General features: G+C 41.8%; 1 protein-coding gene across 1 annotated transcript in view; it reads right to left on the reverse strand.

Moving 5' to 3' along the window:
• Positions 1-16,050, reverse strand: part of LOC111149270 (cell wall biogenesis 43 C-terminal homolog) — a 56,649-nt gene that overhangs the window by 30,652 nt on the left and 9,947 nt on the right. The window contains exons 6-9 of the mRNA XM_022506239.1: positions 15,403-15,491; positions 10,744-11,001; positions 7,451-7,573; positions 2,779-2,858 (exon numbers count right to left, since the gene is read on the reverse strand). Of these exons, the coding sequence (XP_022361947.1) occupies positions 2,779-2,858; positions 7,451-7,573; positions 10,744-11,001; positions 15,403-15,491 (550 nt within the window). The remainder of the gene's footprint in view (positions 1-2,778; positions 2,859-7,450; positions 7,574-10,743; positions 11,002-15,402; positions 15,492-16,050) is intronic.

The following is a 16,050-nucleotide window of genomic DNA, read 5'->3' on the forward strand; positions in this document are numbered from 1 at the left end:
ACACTGTGTGGTCTATCCGTTTCTCTCCAACTCCACTGCCCACGGCACCCATCCAAACTTCCACGGTTTCTCCCCTGAATTCCCTTTTCTTCTTTTGCAGTGGCCCTTACACTGGCTTCATTTCTCGCAAGATGCTGGTGAATGCAGCGGCAGACCCCGATCTGTAGGATATCCGGCAATTCAACTTTCCCTTGTCATGACCGTCCTCTGCTTCTTGGAGCCCTTCCAGCATCACTAGTGACACTTTGTATGAGTCCCATGGTGTTATTCAAGGTCTACAGTATTGTTTACAGTAAAAAACATGAGAACCACAAAAAAAATCACTTTTTTAAAAGATTTTATTTATTTGAGAGACAGTGAGAGAGAGAGAGAGAGAAGGGGGAAGAGTAGAGGGAGAGGGACAAGAAGATTCTGTCTGAGCCGACGCAGGGCTCGATCCCACGATTCCAAGACCATGACCTGAGCTGAAATCTAGAGTCGGACACTTAACTGCCTGAGCCACCCAGGTGCCCCAAGAGATCACTTTACTGTGATAAGAAATTTACTAGAGAAATGAACTGCTCACCTGGAGATTAGCATCACACCGCATTTTAAGCTGATACAACACTTGAGCCCACTGCAGCAGCAACAGGAGGTGGCCTTGAAATTGTTATGGTAGCACAGTATGTACCACAGCTAATTTTATGCCGTTAGGATTTAATAGTGCACCTTTGTGTTTGTTTACCTTTCTCTCCCCTACAAACGGTGCCATGCAAGGTCTGGGTTTGTGTACACAAGTTTTGATACTTTTTACCTTTCTCTAATAAATTTGTGTATACTTTATTAGTAAATGACAAAATAGACTAGTAGCTATTTTATGCATCCATAACACAACTTTTTCTGAAATTTTTCATTATTTCTAGGTAGTGCGCTTTGCCTACAAGTTTTTTCGAATTGTTACAATCTCCAAATAAAGGTTCCAACACACTCATTGAAAAAAATCTGCATGTAAGTCTATTGGCGCAGTTCAAATTCATGTTGTCCAAGGGTCAACTATATGTTCTAAGTCTATCCGCTTCTCTCCAACTCCACTGCCCACCGCACCCATCCAAACTCCCACGGTCTCTCTCCTGAACAACTGAAAAAGCCTAATAACTTCTCTCCCTGCTTCTACTCTACAATCCATTCTGCACAGAGCAGAATGTGTGTGTGTGTGTGTGTGTGTGTGTGTACACACATATATATCATGTTTCTTCATGCTCCTGCTCAAAACACTCCAGTGGCTTCCACTGTAAGAAAAATTAAATGAAGATGCCTCATTGTGCTCTGGGAGGCCCACTATGATAGGACCCAGCCCAGCCTCTCCTTCCTCATCTTCTCCCACTCTTCCCCTTACTCACCAAGTTCCAGTCACACCGGCCACACTGGTGGGCCTCAGACACACCACGCTTCTTTCCCCTCAGCCCTGTACACACGTGCCCTCTGCCCAAATCTTCTTCCCCTGGCTCTGTGAATAAGTCTCGACTCAAATCTCATCACGTCCTCAGAGCAGCCTTCTCTAACCACCCAGACCGTGTTCCTCTCTACTCCATAATCCTGTCTGCTTCTGAGTATCCTGACCTAACGTGATGGTCTTTATTTGCTCCCCGGAATACCATCTTTCTCCCCTACCAGAATATAAGTTCCATGAGGGTAGGGGTCTGGTCCAACCTGTTTACTCCTATTTCCTTGGAACCAGGCACACAAGAGACATTCAGTAAGCGTTTACCAAATGAATGAATGAATGAGTGAATGAATGAAAAGAACAGGTATTAAATCCAACTGAAATGAATGACTCCTTTTAAAAAGAGTCCCTGGCTGACATTAGGGGTCTTCTTCTGACTGACATTATGTTCCAATAACAACAACTAACAAAGGACAAAAGAGAGAGACCATATAATGAATTACTTACTTACTAAGAAATAGTTACCAAAAAAAGAAAGAAAGAAAGATAAAAAGAAACAGCTACTGAGTTCTGAATGCAGGCCAAGCACTTGTGAGGTGCTGGAATCATAAAGGTAAATGAGAGAAGCCTGGTCTCTGTCCTCGGTATAGCTTTTCATTTTTATGAAAAAAATATGCCTGGTAATACAGAATACTAAAACTCAAAGTTAACCCTCAAATTCTGCTTTAGTCAAAACTATAACTCTGTTACAAAACACATCAGGCTTCACAAGAGCAGAAACCACAACACTGCAACTTAGCCTTCCTTCTGCCCCCCCCTATCTAGAAGAGAAAGGGACCAGAAAGCATTTAAAACTGTAGACAGCAAGAGGGAAAAGGAAGACCGGAAAACTTCCATGACCCATCAATATACAAGCTACCCCAAATCTTCAAATTCAAGAATTATCTATAAGATCGTTTTTAAATCAGGCTCTCATATTGTTGCCTTCAACAGTATCTGCCAAACAGTACAAAAAAGCCCATTATAAAATAGTTCTTTATTTTATAGTTTAGATATGTTAAATCATGGAATATGGAAATATGGAATATATATGGGATATGGAAAATATAATTTCATTCAACAAAATTATTAGCACCTTGCCTTTAATAAATGGGTCTATCCCAAGAACCCAACTTCATGAAATAATTCTATTATGTTATCAGCCTATGACCTAAGGCTTCAAGAGATGGTTTACAGGGCTCTGAAGTCATGAGATGCAGATCTACAGTTCAGGCATAATGAAAAGTGTACAAATATATGCATGTATATACATTCATACCATATAAAGTTCTGTATCAAAAGTTTTCATTACTTACCCCTTTGCCCAATTTCCTCTCGTAGGTTTTATGCCGTAGTCCTAATCCCAATAGCCCCACACCAACAAGCAGCCACAAAACTAAACAGAAAGAAGAAATAATTGTTTAAAAGAAATGAGGTTTGTCTTTTTAAAAATATTTTGTAAATAATGCTGTAATAAACATAAGGGTGCATAGATCTTTTCAAATTCATGTTTTCATTTTCTTTGAGTAAATACCCAGAGAAGGAATTACTGGATCACATGGTAGTTCTGTTTTTAATTTTTTTTAAGATTTTATTTATCTGACAGAGAGAGAGAGAGAGAGACAGTGAGAGAGGGACACAAGTAGGGGGAGTGGGAGACAGAGAACTAGGCTCCCCACAGAACAGGGAGCCCTAGGACGGGCTCGATCCCAGGACCCTGGGATCATGACCCAAGCCAAAGGCAGCCACTTAACTGACTAAACCACCCAGGCGCCCCTATTTTTTATTTTTTTGAAGAATCCCCATACTGTTTTCCATAGTGGCTGCACCAGCTTGCATAGATGAATGAATAAAGGAGATGTGGTATGTCTATTCACAATGGAATATAACTGAGTCGAAAAAGAATGAAATCTCGCCATTTGCAATGACATGGATGGATGTAAAGGGAGTAATGCTAAATGAAATAAGAGAAAGACAAATGTTATATGATTTCACTCATATGTGCAATTTAACAAAACAAATCAACACAGAAAGAAGAGAGAAACAAAAAAATGGGCTCTTAACTATAGAAGAACAGACCGGGGGTGGGGGGGCGCGGTGAATGAAACAGGTGATGGGGATTAAGAATGCTTGTGTGTTGAGCCCTGAATAATGGATAGAGTTGTTGAATCCCTATACTGTAAACCCGAAACCAATACAACACTGTATGTTAATTATACTTAAGTGAAAAAAAATAATTTTATGAAATTATTAAGTCTATTAGTCAAGGATTTTATGCAAAGGAGAAATGTCTAATTCCTGGGTTAGTTTTCATGTGTGATATGTATGCATTACCCACACTTGCAAATCACATTTGTTCTGTTTTGTTTTGGTTTTTTTAATTTTATTTATTTGAGAGACAGTGAGAGCAAGAGAGATCACAGCAAGAGGGGAAGAGGGAGAAGCAGACTCACTGCTGAGCAGAGATCCCGACACAGGACTTGATCCCAGGACTCTGAGATCATAACCTGAGCCGAAGGCAGACGCTTAACCAGCTGAGCCTCCCAGGCGTCTCTGCAGCTCAGGTTTTTGTTTTTTGTTTTTTGTTTTTTGTTTTTTTTTTTCTTAGAGAGGCAGGCAGAGAGAGAGGAGGAAGCAGGCTCCCTGCTGAGCAGAGAGCTTGATGCGGGGCTCGATCCCAGGACCCTGGGATCATGACCTGAGCCGAAGGCAGAGGCTTTAACCCACTGAGCCACCCAGGCGCCCCTGCAGCTCAGGTTTTAAGGGATCTTCCCTGAAAATGTTCCAAGAACCATAAATATATACAATAAGTAATATGTAAGAAAACAAGTCTCCATGAGCAGAAACCAGCAGGTGAAAAAAAAAACTGCAGAATCAAACTCACAAATACTTCAGCTATTGCAGCTTTTAGAATCAGAATACAAAATAGACATGCTTAACGTGTCAAAAAAATAAAAGAGGGTATTCAACAGAGTATTCAGCTAAGAAACAGGAGATTAAATTAACGATTAGGAAATTGTGTGAAGAAATAAAACAGACTTCTAAAAATAAAATTATATAGGGCTGTCTGGGTGGCTCGGTGGGTTAAGTCTCTGCCTTCAGCTCAGGTCATGGTCTCAGGGTCCTGGGATCGAGCCCTGCATCGGGCTCTCTGCTCAGTGGGGAGCCTGCTTCCCCTCGCTCTCTCTGCCTGCCTCTTTGCCTACTTGTGGATAAAATCTTTAAAAAAAAAAAAAAAGGTGGAAACTATGAAAGAGGTGAAGGGACACAGAGACAATACTAAAAAGATCCAGTACAATCCAACTATAGTCAAAAAGGAAGAAGGGAAAGAATGAGAAAGTGGCAATATATGCAGAAATAAAACTGAGAATTTTCCAGAGGCGATAAGAGACATGATTCTTCAGATTCAGAAAGCCCAAACACTAACAAGAAAGATGGGGGGGTGGGGGGGATTGGATGGGGCAAGGCGGAAATCACATTCAAATAGATCACAGTGAAACTCCAGAACACCAAAACAGAGAAATCCTAAGAGGTGCCAGAGAAAAAAGGCAGATGATCTCCAAAGGAGCAGAGATCACATGACAGCTGACGGCTCAGCGGCAAGAACTGGAGCCAGATAACAGAACAGTATCTTTAATGCGCTGAGAGAAGAAAAACAAAACAGAAAAAAATGAAGACAACAACAACAACAAAAACCAACTACTAAAACAATAGAACTTGAAGGTATAATTTCCAAACTAGAAAGAGGAGTAGGAAGGAGGGGATAAGAAAAAAAGAAAACTAAGTCAATGCAAAAGAAAGCAAGAAGAAGAAGAGGGAGAAATATACCTAGAGAAAGTAGAAAAAGCAAAAGCAAAGTAAGATGACAGAAGTAAATAATAAGGCATGAGAAATCACAACAACACTAGATTACATTTTCAAGCTGAAAGACAAGACTGATGGTCCAGAACAGGCAAAACAGTGGAGACTGTGAAACGATTCAGTAGTCGCCAGGGTTTGGAGGAAGGACAGAAGGATGAACAGGTAAAGTATGGGGGATGTTTAACGTAGCGGAAATATTCTGTATGATGATACCATAATGGTGGAGAGATGCCACTAGACGTTTGTCAAAACCCACAGAACATACAACAAAAAGAGTGAGCTCAACTCTAAAGTCTAAAGCTCAAGTCTAAACTATGGACTTGACTTAAGAATAATGCATCAAGACTGGCTCATCGGTTATAACAAACGTACCACACTAATGGGAGATGTCAATAATGATGGAAAGTGGGGACAGCAAAACTGTCCCTGTGGAGGAGTGGGTGTGACGGGGTGTATGAGAGGGAACTCCGTACTTTGTGCTCAATACATCTGTAAGTCTAAAACTGCTCTGAAAAATAAAATCTATTCATTTTTCTAAGAGACAAAGATAGTGGTTGCCATTGGTAGAGGCAGGGAAGATTGGACAGGCAGAGCACTGAGGATTTTTTAAGGCAGTAAAATTACTCTGTATGACACTATAATGATGGCTACAGATCATTACACGTTTGTCCAAACCCACAGCATGTACGACAGTAAGAGCGAGCCCTAAAGTAAACCACGGACTCTGCATGATAATGATAATGTCAATGTACATTCCTCAGTTATAATAAATGTACTAATAGGAGTGCCTGGGTGGCTCAGTCGGTTAAGCATCCAACTCTTGGTTTCAGCTCAGGTCATGATCTCAGGGTCATGAGATCAAGCCCAGCGTCAGGCTCTGTGCTCAGTGCGGAATCTGCTTGAGATTCTCTCTATCTCTGTCCCTTCCACTCTAAATAAATAAATAAATAAACAAATCTTTAAAAAATAGTAATAATTAAAAATGTAATAATAAACCCGGGTCGGGGGGTTACTGGTAGTGAGAAAGAGCTTCTGTATGTGGGGCCAGAGGGTATCTGGGGCATTACTGTACTTTCTGGTCAAACCAAAAGTGATTCTAAGAAATAAAGTCTGTTTTTAAAAAAATTACACAGAACTGTCTAAACAACTTCATAAATAAATGGTTCCAAATGCCTCAATCTGATGAGTGACCTAGAGAGTTCTGGTTCTTAATTCTACTACTGCTACTAATAACAACAACGGCAACAATAAAGACAAAGACTGTCAGGTTTAAAAACAAACAAAACCTACCAAGTCTTAGTTTTAAGAGACATACTAAAAAAAAAAAAAAAAAAAAAACATACCAAAAACATAAGAACACACAATACAAAACTGTAAATTTTAAAAATATCCCCAAAGTTGTAATATAATCTTTTTAAGTTATGATGGAACATATGTAAAGTGTTTACATAATGGTTTTGCTGCTTTGTGACATCTCTCTTAGGAATATATTACAATTTTATTTAGCTTTATTGTTTTCTCTTTACACTATAATATTTTGTCGTCTTTGTAAAAATATCAAGTCACGGAGGATGGAGACCTGTTTTTATACGTCTTCGTATCCTGCATAGTGCTGTGTAGTTACGGAGTGAGCTGTATCCTAATACACTATCTGCAAACGCTGTCCTTGCAATAAACATTTTTACTTAATCCAGCTCATTTGAAATTAGACCAAATAACAAACTCACTTCACTGCTGAATTTCTAATTCATCAATAGTCTGAACGTCACCATATTTAAGCTCCCCCAAAAAGAACAAGAAACGAAAGAAATAGTCTGAAATAGAAATAGTTCTCATAAGAACAAAGCATTTGGGAAATTCTACCTGTGAAATGATATTACCTACATGAGAAGTGAAACAAAACTAATGCAGCGCATCTGTGGTTGAGACGAGAGGCCGTCTGAGATGTGCTTCAAAGCATGTCGCCAAAACCAGCAAGAAGACAGCTGTTGACAACACTGGTAAAATGTCAGCAATCTTTGGAACCGGGTGAAGGGTACTGGAGGGTTCATTACACTCTTTAATTTCATATATGTTTGAAAATGTTGTTATAATTGAGTGCTTTAAAAGAAAGAACGCAAAACTTACAGAGTTTCATGTATTTTTCACTCTTTCTGAAAAGTGCTTTAGGACTATTTTTGGCTTGAAGAAAGTCGAGGCTTTTCTTCGGACCAAATAGCATATTCAGGCCAATAATTAGCATCACTGTCCCTGTTAAAAGAGAAAGCGAGAACATATTGCATTTTAAGCCAAAAATCCTCCCCGTGGTAAATTCGAGGAGCCTAGATTGCATTTCAGTGGACGTACCCTGAAAATTCAGTAACCGGCTTCATTTATCTCAGTACCTAAGCAATTATTCTAGTAGTGCTTTTGATCATTGGGATTGATCCTAAGAAATGAGCTAGGGCTCTAGGAACCCTGCTTTAAATGAGAAGACCCCAGCCCGTTCTCGATGAGGAATGTCTTTCCATTTCCTGAGGGTTTCCCCGTTGCTAGGTTGGTAATAGTGTGCTTTGCTGCTGATTTTGCAGGGGAGGGTGGAGTACAAGAGAAAGGAGCCTTTTGAACTGCTTTGGGGGACTGAGTTTTCAGCACTGAAAAGACCTCGAATGCATCAGGCTGAGGAGTACAAGAGGAAGACAGGTAGATTCTGAATCCGGCCGTGTTTGTGACTAATTCTGGCCTGGGGTGTCGGTCCTCATGGAGCAGACGTCCGAGAACCCCCGCTGAGCCCGTTAGGGCAGGCCAAGGAAGTGGAGTTCCATTTGGATGCATTACGATGTAACTTGTATGTAAAGTTTACATCCTTCTCAAGTCATACAATAAGAATGGAGACAGAGGTATGACTGAACAATATCTAAATGAGGAAATGTCAAATAGAATTTAAACTTCGGTGGAAGGCTGGCCAAAAAAAATTATATGCAACTTGCAGGAAATGGCAGGGTAAGCTTGACAGTAAATGTATTACTAGTTTCTGATTTAATACAGATTCTCTTTAATTCAATTAAAAGCTATGCTAGGGGCACGTGGGTGGCTCAGTGGGTTAAGCCTCAGCCTTTGGCTCAGGTCATGATCTCAGGGTCCTGGGATCGAGCCCCGCATCGGGCTCTCTGCTCAGCAGGGACCCTGCTTCTCCACTCTCTGCCTACTTGTGATCTCTCTCTCTCTGTGTCAAATAAATAAAATATAATCTTTAAAAAAAAAAAGCTATGCTGAACATTACCAACCTGCCTCAGTTTTTGTGGCCTTATCAATGTGTCACTCTTACTAAAAAAAAAAAAAAGTTTCATTGTATGCAGCTATAATAAAGCCATTTCTGCAGTCCCATAAATAGCGAGAAGAAAACTGAAAAAGCATGTCATTCATAACATTCCAAAGAAATGAACTTAGGCTTAGGATGGCTCTTACTGTTGTTCGTTCTCTCCATATGGCAGACCCCTAAGCAAGGTGGAGTAAGAAAAAAGGAGGGCATTGGACAAGAAGACAGAGCAGGACAGAGTACACACACCTGAAAGAAACCAGAAGAAATACACAGTTTGCAAAGCCAAGATTACTGCAGAGGAAATGCAGCAATGCATGTCTCTAAGTGGATGAGAGCACGGGTATTTACCAGAAATAGCAAATTCTCAGTTGTTTTTACACATTTCATATAATTCAAAGAAAAAAAAAGCTTCCAAGTCAACCTTTCCTGCCAGATGCCTAGCTCAGGATGTAAAGAAGTTTATGTGAAAATGTACAGTTGTTGGAAAAATACCGAGGGCCCAAGGGGGAACTACGGGTGGAATTGTAGCACTCACCCCAACTGTAATTCCGTATTTGTCTACTTTTCTGTATGGTGCTGTCCCCACTACGCTGACAGCACAGACTCTGTGTCCCTTCCATCCCTGGCGCCTGGCACTGTGCCTGGCACATACAGGAGCCGTAATTTTTTTTTTAAGATTTTATTTATTTATTTGACAGACAGAGATCACAAGCAGGCAAAGAGGCAGGCAGAGAGAGAGGAAGAGAAGCAGGCTCCCCGCTGAGCAGAGAGCCCGACACGGGGCTCGATCCCAGGACCCTGGGATCATGACCTGGGCCGAAGGCAGAGGCTTTAACCCACTGAGCCACCCAGGTGCCCCCAGGAGACGTAATTTTTTTAATGAATAAATGAACAAATGGGAAAATGCATTTGTTAACAAACAAGGACTGAATCCCCTACGGACATGTTCTGTCTCCTCAGTTTTTCACAATTTTTATCCTGGAAGCATTTGACATGTTTTACTCAAACTAAAATGACAGGCGACATTTGATTTGTATATGTCTGTATTCGTCAGTACTTTCATCCTTGCCAGAAGGCGATTTTTGAAATATTCAACTGAGCTAAGTTTATGAAATTTTCATTTTGGTACATAGTTTTTAACCACCGAAATGGAAAATATTTATTCTATGATTTGGGAATTTATCATTTATACTAAGATTCATGTATTTAAGCTATATTTTATTGGCAAAAAAATATGGTAAATAAAAATCATAGATAGGAATCCTGGGTGGCTCAGTTGGTTAAGCCTCTGCCTTTGGCTCAGGTCATGATCCCAGAGTCCTGGGATCGAGTCCTACATTGGGCTCCCTGCTCAGCAGGGAGTCTGCATCTCCCTCTGCCTGCTGTTCCCCCTGCTTGTGCTCTCTCTCTGTCGAATAAATAAATAGAATCCTTAAAAAAAAATCATAGATAAGATTTGGGGGTACCACAAAAAAGAATCACAATTCCTTTTTATATTTATGAGCCAACACCAAAAGAGCAAGGAGCACACCATGATCATACCTTTTCCTGACATAGCTTGTAATACAACTGTTACATAGTATTTCTTTATACCCTACCATGGATTAAATTTGGTTAAAAGGCCTTTGCCATAATAAGTATTACTGAAAACAAGAGGGGACTGGGGAGAGAGACAAACCAAAGAGACTCTCAATCTCAGGAAACAAACTGAGGGTTGCTGAGGGGTGTGGGGGGAGGGATGGGGGTGGCTGGGTGATGGACATGGGGGAGGGTATGTGCTATGGTGAGTGCTGTGAATTGTGTAAGACTGATGAATCACAGACCTGTACCCCTGAAGCAAACGATACCTTATGTGTTAATTAAAAAAAAAAAGAAAAAAAAGTCAAATAGTTAAAAAAACAAAGTATTACTGAGACTCACTGATGAATTAAATCTTTTAAGTAGCAATTTAGACATTTTTCCAGTTGTTTTATTTTTACCAAGAGATTCTATTTGAACTTAAAAAAAAAGGTAAGATCATCCTAGTTAGCTCGCCAGGCACATAAAATGCTAAATCCTAGTCAGCCTGAAGGGTATTTTCAAGTAGTTACTCTAATCCAGACCTTTCAAATATACTCACCCAAAAGCACATCAGATCTCTCTCTAGCATAGACACCTCCTGGGACAAATTTAAAAGCTGTGCACCACGCACAGAAAAATATCTCTAGAAGATAAAATATCATGGCAGTGGTCATGGCTTTCCCAGGGCTCGCCCCTGAGCTAAGAAGGTGTCCAAGCATGTGAGGCCATACAGACGCTGTGAAGACGGCCAGCACACAGCCAGATACAGCGGCTGCCCCCGTGGGCAGGTACAGGAGGCCCGCAGCTGACGCTGCTCCTGTTGGTGACAGAGAGAGGAAAAGAATCAGTCAAAAAGGCAGAAGAGTCTCTTCCATTTTCTAAAAAAAAAAAAGAAAGAAAGAGAGAATGGGGTTCTAGGATGACTGATCTACAGCTGTTCAAATCCCGAAGGGACCTCGAGGGCATACTGGTCCAGCCGGCAGACTGACGAGCAACAGAGGTCTCACACAGTTACGGGATTCCCTCAAGGTCACACGGCTCGTTCCTTGCACACCTGGAGGCAGAAGGTGAGTCTAGTAATTCTCAGTCCAGAGCTATTTCTTCAGGAGGTGTAGGAGGAGAGAAAAAGGCATTTTTAGGTTGTGCTACGATCCTAATAGCAAAACAAACAAACAAACACCCTGAAATAATCTGTAATACCAAAAATATGTCCATTGAATTTAGCCAGCCAGATCCAAGACATTAGGAAACATGGCAAGTCGGCGTGGTTTCTAGGATGTTTTTGTTAAGGAACTTTCTAACGGACTTCCCATCCGCTTAAATGCTGCCGCTTGCCCTGCAATAGGTAAGTGGGCTTTCCCAAGCACACGTGCCCCAAAGAAGATGTGACCGAGATGGGATGAGTGGGTCAAGGCATTAGCAATTCTGCTATCGGTTCATTCACGACCGGACAGCCTAGTCGGTGTTGAGGGCGATGCCATCTGCTGGGTCCGCTGCAGGTAATTCATAAATGTCTGCTAGTTTGCTGAGCCCGACCTGACCGCATAACATTTCTCCCAGTTCCCATGAGATCAGTTCTGAGACAGCAGGTCAGGGTCTTACCGTACCCCACTGGGGATCCCTCAGGGTAACACCTTTCCGTCGAATGTGACATTCTACAGACGGTTCAGTCGGTGTATAACTGTGACCCATCCTTCCAGGATGTCTCTATCACGATGCCCCAGTCACTGCTGGGGCAAAAACTCCAGAAAAGGAGTGGGGAGCAGGAAGTGGCTCCCACCAGGACATCCCCCCCAACCCCCACCCCGTGCTCATCCACCCGAGAGTCCCACTTGTAACACAGCTGGGCAATGCGGTGGGACTGCCTTTCCCTCCCCGCCCCCACTTCAAAAAGAACATCACCCCGATGAACGCGAGAACCAGATCCCAGAGCCCTCTCCAACCCACAGAAGTTAACTCCACAGCAAGACCTTGTAATACTTAGATCTGACAATGGTTCTTTTAGTAACCAAAAAATTATTTTCTTTTGAAATCAACAAATGTAATGACGATTTACTGTAAAAATTTTTTTAGAATACAGAACTTTAAAGCAGTTAAGGATTGCCTTAAGACCAAGCCAATCACAGCCAATGCTCCTATGTATTTTTCCCTTAAGTCTTGTTCTATGTATATATAAAAGTATTTTTATGATAATGGAATCATACCACATGTTGAGGATGATATTTTACATTTTCTCATAACATTGTTTTTTTTAAACATTTTTTGTGTATATATACTGTATATATACTGTACTCTGGGCAAATACCCCACAGAATAAGCCACCATTTTCCTACTGTTGGCCATTTACGAAGCTTCCAACACTGTGAGGAACACCTTTTTTTGTCAACTAATCTCTTACTCCATTTTTTATCATCTCCTTAAAATACTCTTTTAAAAAGAGACTAAAAGTACAAGTACCATGTCAAGAGATGAAAGCGTTTTAAAGAGCCATTATTTATAGTCAACTGCTTATGAGAGGCTCTTTCTTTCCTCCTCTTTCCTCCTCTATCTTTCCTCCAGAAACCTTGCCATAAGTCTCACCTTGTGAACACTGCCAAAATTATTTCTTTCCAAAAATCTTTGCCAAATTAATGATGAAAACAGTATCACATTGTGAGTTTCGCTTTTCTGATGATTAGTGTGAGCGAATTTTTCCTGTTTACCAGCTTACGAGGGCTGTTTTGTTTTTTGTTTTTTGTTTTTTGTTTTTAAGAATGAATCCTGAGTTGATATCCTAAACGAAAGACATTCTAATGACTGTTGTTTCTGTCTTACCACAAAGAATTATCTGGAGGGGAAGAAAACATCTTTTCAAATTCCCTTGACTGTCACTGCTTTTATTTTTAATTTCTATTTTTAAATGGGCTATCTATTTTTTAAATCCACTACACTTGTATTTTTAAATAGGTTATAAATTCAAAATCCAAAATTCCAAAAGGTGACGAGGAGTCTCTCTGGCCCCGTCACCCACTAGACCCCCCCTAGTGGAGGAAACCATTGTTAGCACTGTCTTTGTCTCTGGATTTCCACTGCCTCTGGATTTCCAAAGATATGCTGATGGATTAAAAAAAAATATATGCGTGTGTGTGCATTTCCGTCCCTTTTTCATACCAGTGGTGGCATTTGACACACACTGTTAATCACTCTGCCTTTTTCATTTAACTCTATATCTTAGCTGTTTTGTGTTTGAGGCTGAGTCCTTCCAAGTAATCTCCTCCAAATCTTTATATCTAAGATACCAAGCAGAATTAAGAGTAACTGAATATTCCAATAATATTTATAATAACTAATGTGTTAGTTTTCAATAGATCAAATTTCCCATACAATAAAATCATAGGACCACTGTATATAGTACACTGGGCTCCTCTCCATGCATTTGGTACCCCTGTTTTTATTTTAATAGGACTTTGATTTTAATAATTTATTTGCCACCAAGATTTAAAGCTCCTGTATCTTTGCATTTGTAAAATTCTATTGGTCACTGCTGTCATTTATTTCATGCTGAGACCCAATGGATTGCAAATTTTAACTGTACAATGAAAACAATAAGATTTATTTTTCTACACTCTGCTTTATGAGACGGTTTCCAGAGGTGGGTCACAGTGAAAAGGGGGCACCACTTCTAGATAATTGTGTGAGCTCCAACTTATTTCAGGTGAGCAGAGGCAGAGCTGAAGCCTGTGAATTGTGGCCCCACTTTCCTCTTTACTGCAAAGAGCCCATTAGAAGCCTCAAATCTGCTTGCCCCTGAGGTCTTTTTAAACTATTATTTAATACTTCAGAGAGACAGCAAAACTAGAGTAGGTCTGACTCTACTTCTCTGGGGATATAAGCATCAGCATATCACTAGAGGTTCATGATTTTTCTGTCCTCTAATGAACAGTTTATATATTTCTGGGGACCTCTTCTCCCATGTTTTAAATGAAACTGCCAATTCCCTGCCCAGGAAGCATGTTGCTTATATCCCATGGAAAAAGGCACGAGATCCGTGCTGAAGAAACTTCCAGTGGGCCTCGCGTCCCTTTCCACGATGGCGTGTAGATGAAGAGGCTGTACATGCTCCCTGCAGATTCGGCATTTACGAAAGTCTCCGGCCCTTTCCTTGAGGAATCTTATGAGGCATCTCTCTGATGAGAAGGAAGCAACTTCTGTGTTCTACTCCTACACCCGTCCACAGACCCCATGTAGAATGTCTACCAGAAAATACGCATTTACTGCAAGTAGAAACAGCTCAACCTGCCTGCCAGGCTTTGTTCCTACAGCTCCAGGAGGATGGGGACCCAGCTAAGCTTGGGAATGGAGCCATTTGTGTGGACTCCACGTATGTCTCCATGCGAGAGTGATGGTCCTCGGGGTGTGAAGAAAGGCTAGCCAACCCGCATCTTCTGTCACCACTACACAGTCTTGAGCCCACACACAGCATCCGGGAACACTCGGGATCGCCTGGTTAATGAACTCGTATGGGGGCCGCTCTCCTCACAGAAACCAAAGATGCTGGTTTCTCTGTCACAGAGTGGGGAGTTGTTTATTCAACACTAAAGCTGATCCTAACTGCTCCTGCCTTTTAACAGGAAGGGAGAAGGGTGGCATGATTCAGTCACAGAAATAAAATAGAGTCATAAAAATTAAGTAGTTGCTCCTCAGATAGGATGGTCTCCATCAGTATTCTGTAATCCTACTGGGTGTGACGGGGAGGAGAGGGTCCCAGCCTTCGAATGAGCAAACGTGGACCCCGAAGCTGGGCAGAGGGGTGAGAGCTAAGGAGGGCATTCCTGAAAACCAGAGAAGCAGGGACGCTTGGAGAGGACAAGAGGGCTGGCAGCGTGGTGATGTCTGAGCGCCATCTCCTCAGCCCCGTGGGAATGCTGTTGCCAACCCCCATGGCTTGTTCGGGAGATGGGGGAGTGTATGGAGGCGTCGTCAGGTAGCAGTAGAGAGCTACAGGAGGACAGAGGCAACGAAGTAGGAGGAAGCAGGGACCTGCAGCCAGCAGGCACTGGGCCCCGTGGTGACATGTGGGTCACAGGGGCAGCAGCTGGTGACCACAGCCCCGTTTGGCAACAGCACAGAATGGTATGGCCGCCTTGGCCATCGGCTTCCACTCCGGACACACATGCCTACACGGAAATCATCAGCCAGAGTGAAATGCCTGACACATCTACAAGCAAACTCCACATACCTGTGGCCCACCAGATTAACCCGGAGCTGGGAAACCACGGACACGCTGAGAGCGTCAGTCCACTCGCCAAGCCCAGGAGAACCACACCTCTGTAAGAAAAGGACATGTTAGGGGGCACCTGCCTTCGTGAATATTTCATTGTGCCAAATATAAAAGGGAAATACATCTCCTACTTCTAGGTATATCCAAGAGACAATATGAGGGTGAAAAAAAAATCACTGAGGTCATGAGAGCCCATTGAAAACCAATATAAGATCCATTTGGAACACAGAAGTAATAGCGCCCAGACTTGAGATAAATGGTATCTTTGATCTTTCATGGTCAAGGTGAAACTCAGCAACTGAGTCTTCTCAGACTGTTAAATTCGAGTCCATATTGGCCAAGTGACATTTTATGGTATTTTTAAAGATTTCATGTATTTATTTGAGAGAGAGAGCAGCATGAGATGGGGAGGAGCGAGGAGGAGGGAGAGGGCCCCGCAGACCCTCTGCTGAGCTCGGAGCCCGCTGCAGACTTTCGAACCTAGGACCCTGAGACCATGACCTGAGCCCAAACAGTTATCTGAGGCCGATGTTTTAAAGGATCCTCCAATCTTTTTACATGAAAGGCTGGGCCTGAACCCAGGAGAAAACAGGTATGCCAAAGATT

The sequence above is a fragment of the Enhydra lutris genome, unplaced genomic scaffold (genome assembly GCF_002288905.1).
Source record: "Enhydra lutris kenyoni isolate GAN:26980312 unplaced genomic scaffold, ASM228890v2 scaffoldscaffold21, whole genome shotgun sequence".
In the NCBI taxonomy this organism is placed as follows: domain Eukaryota; kingdom Metazoa; phylum Chordata; class Mammalia; order Carnivora; family Mustelidae; genus Enhydra; species Enhydra lutris.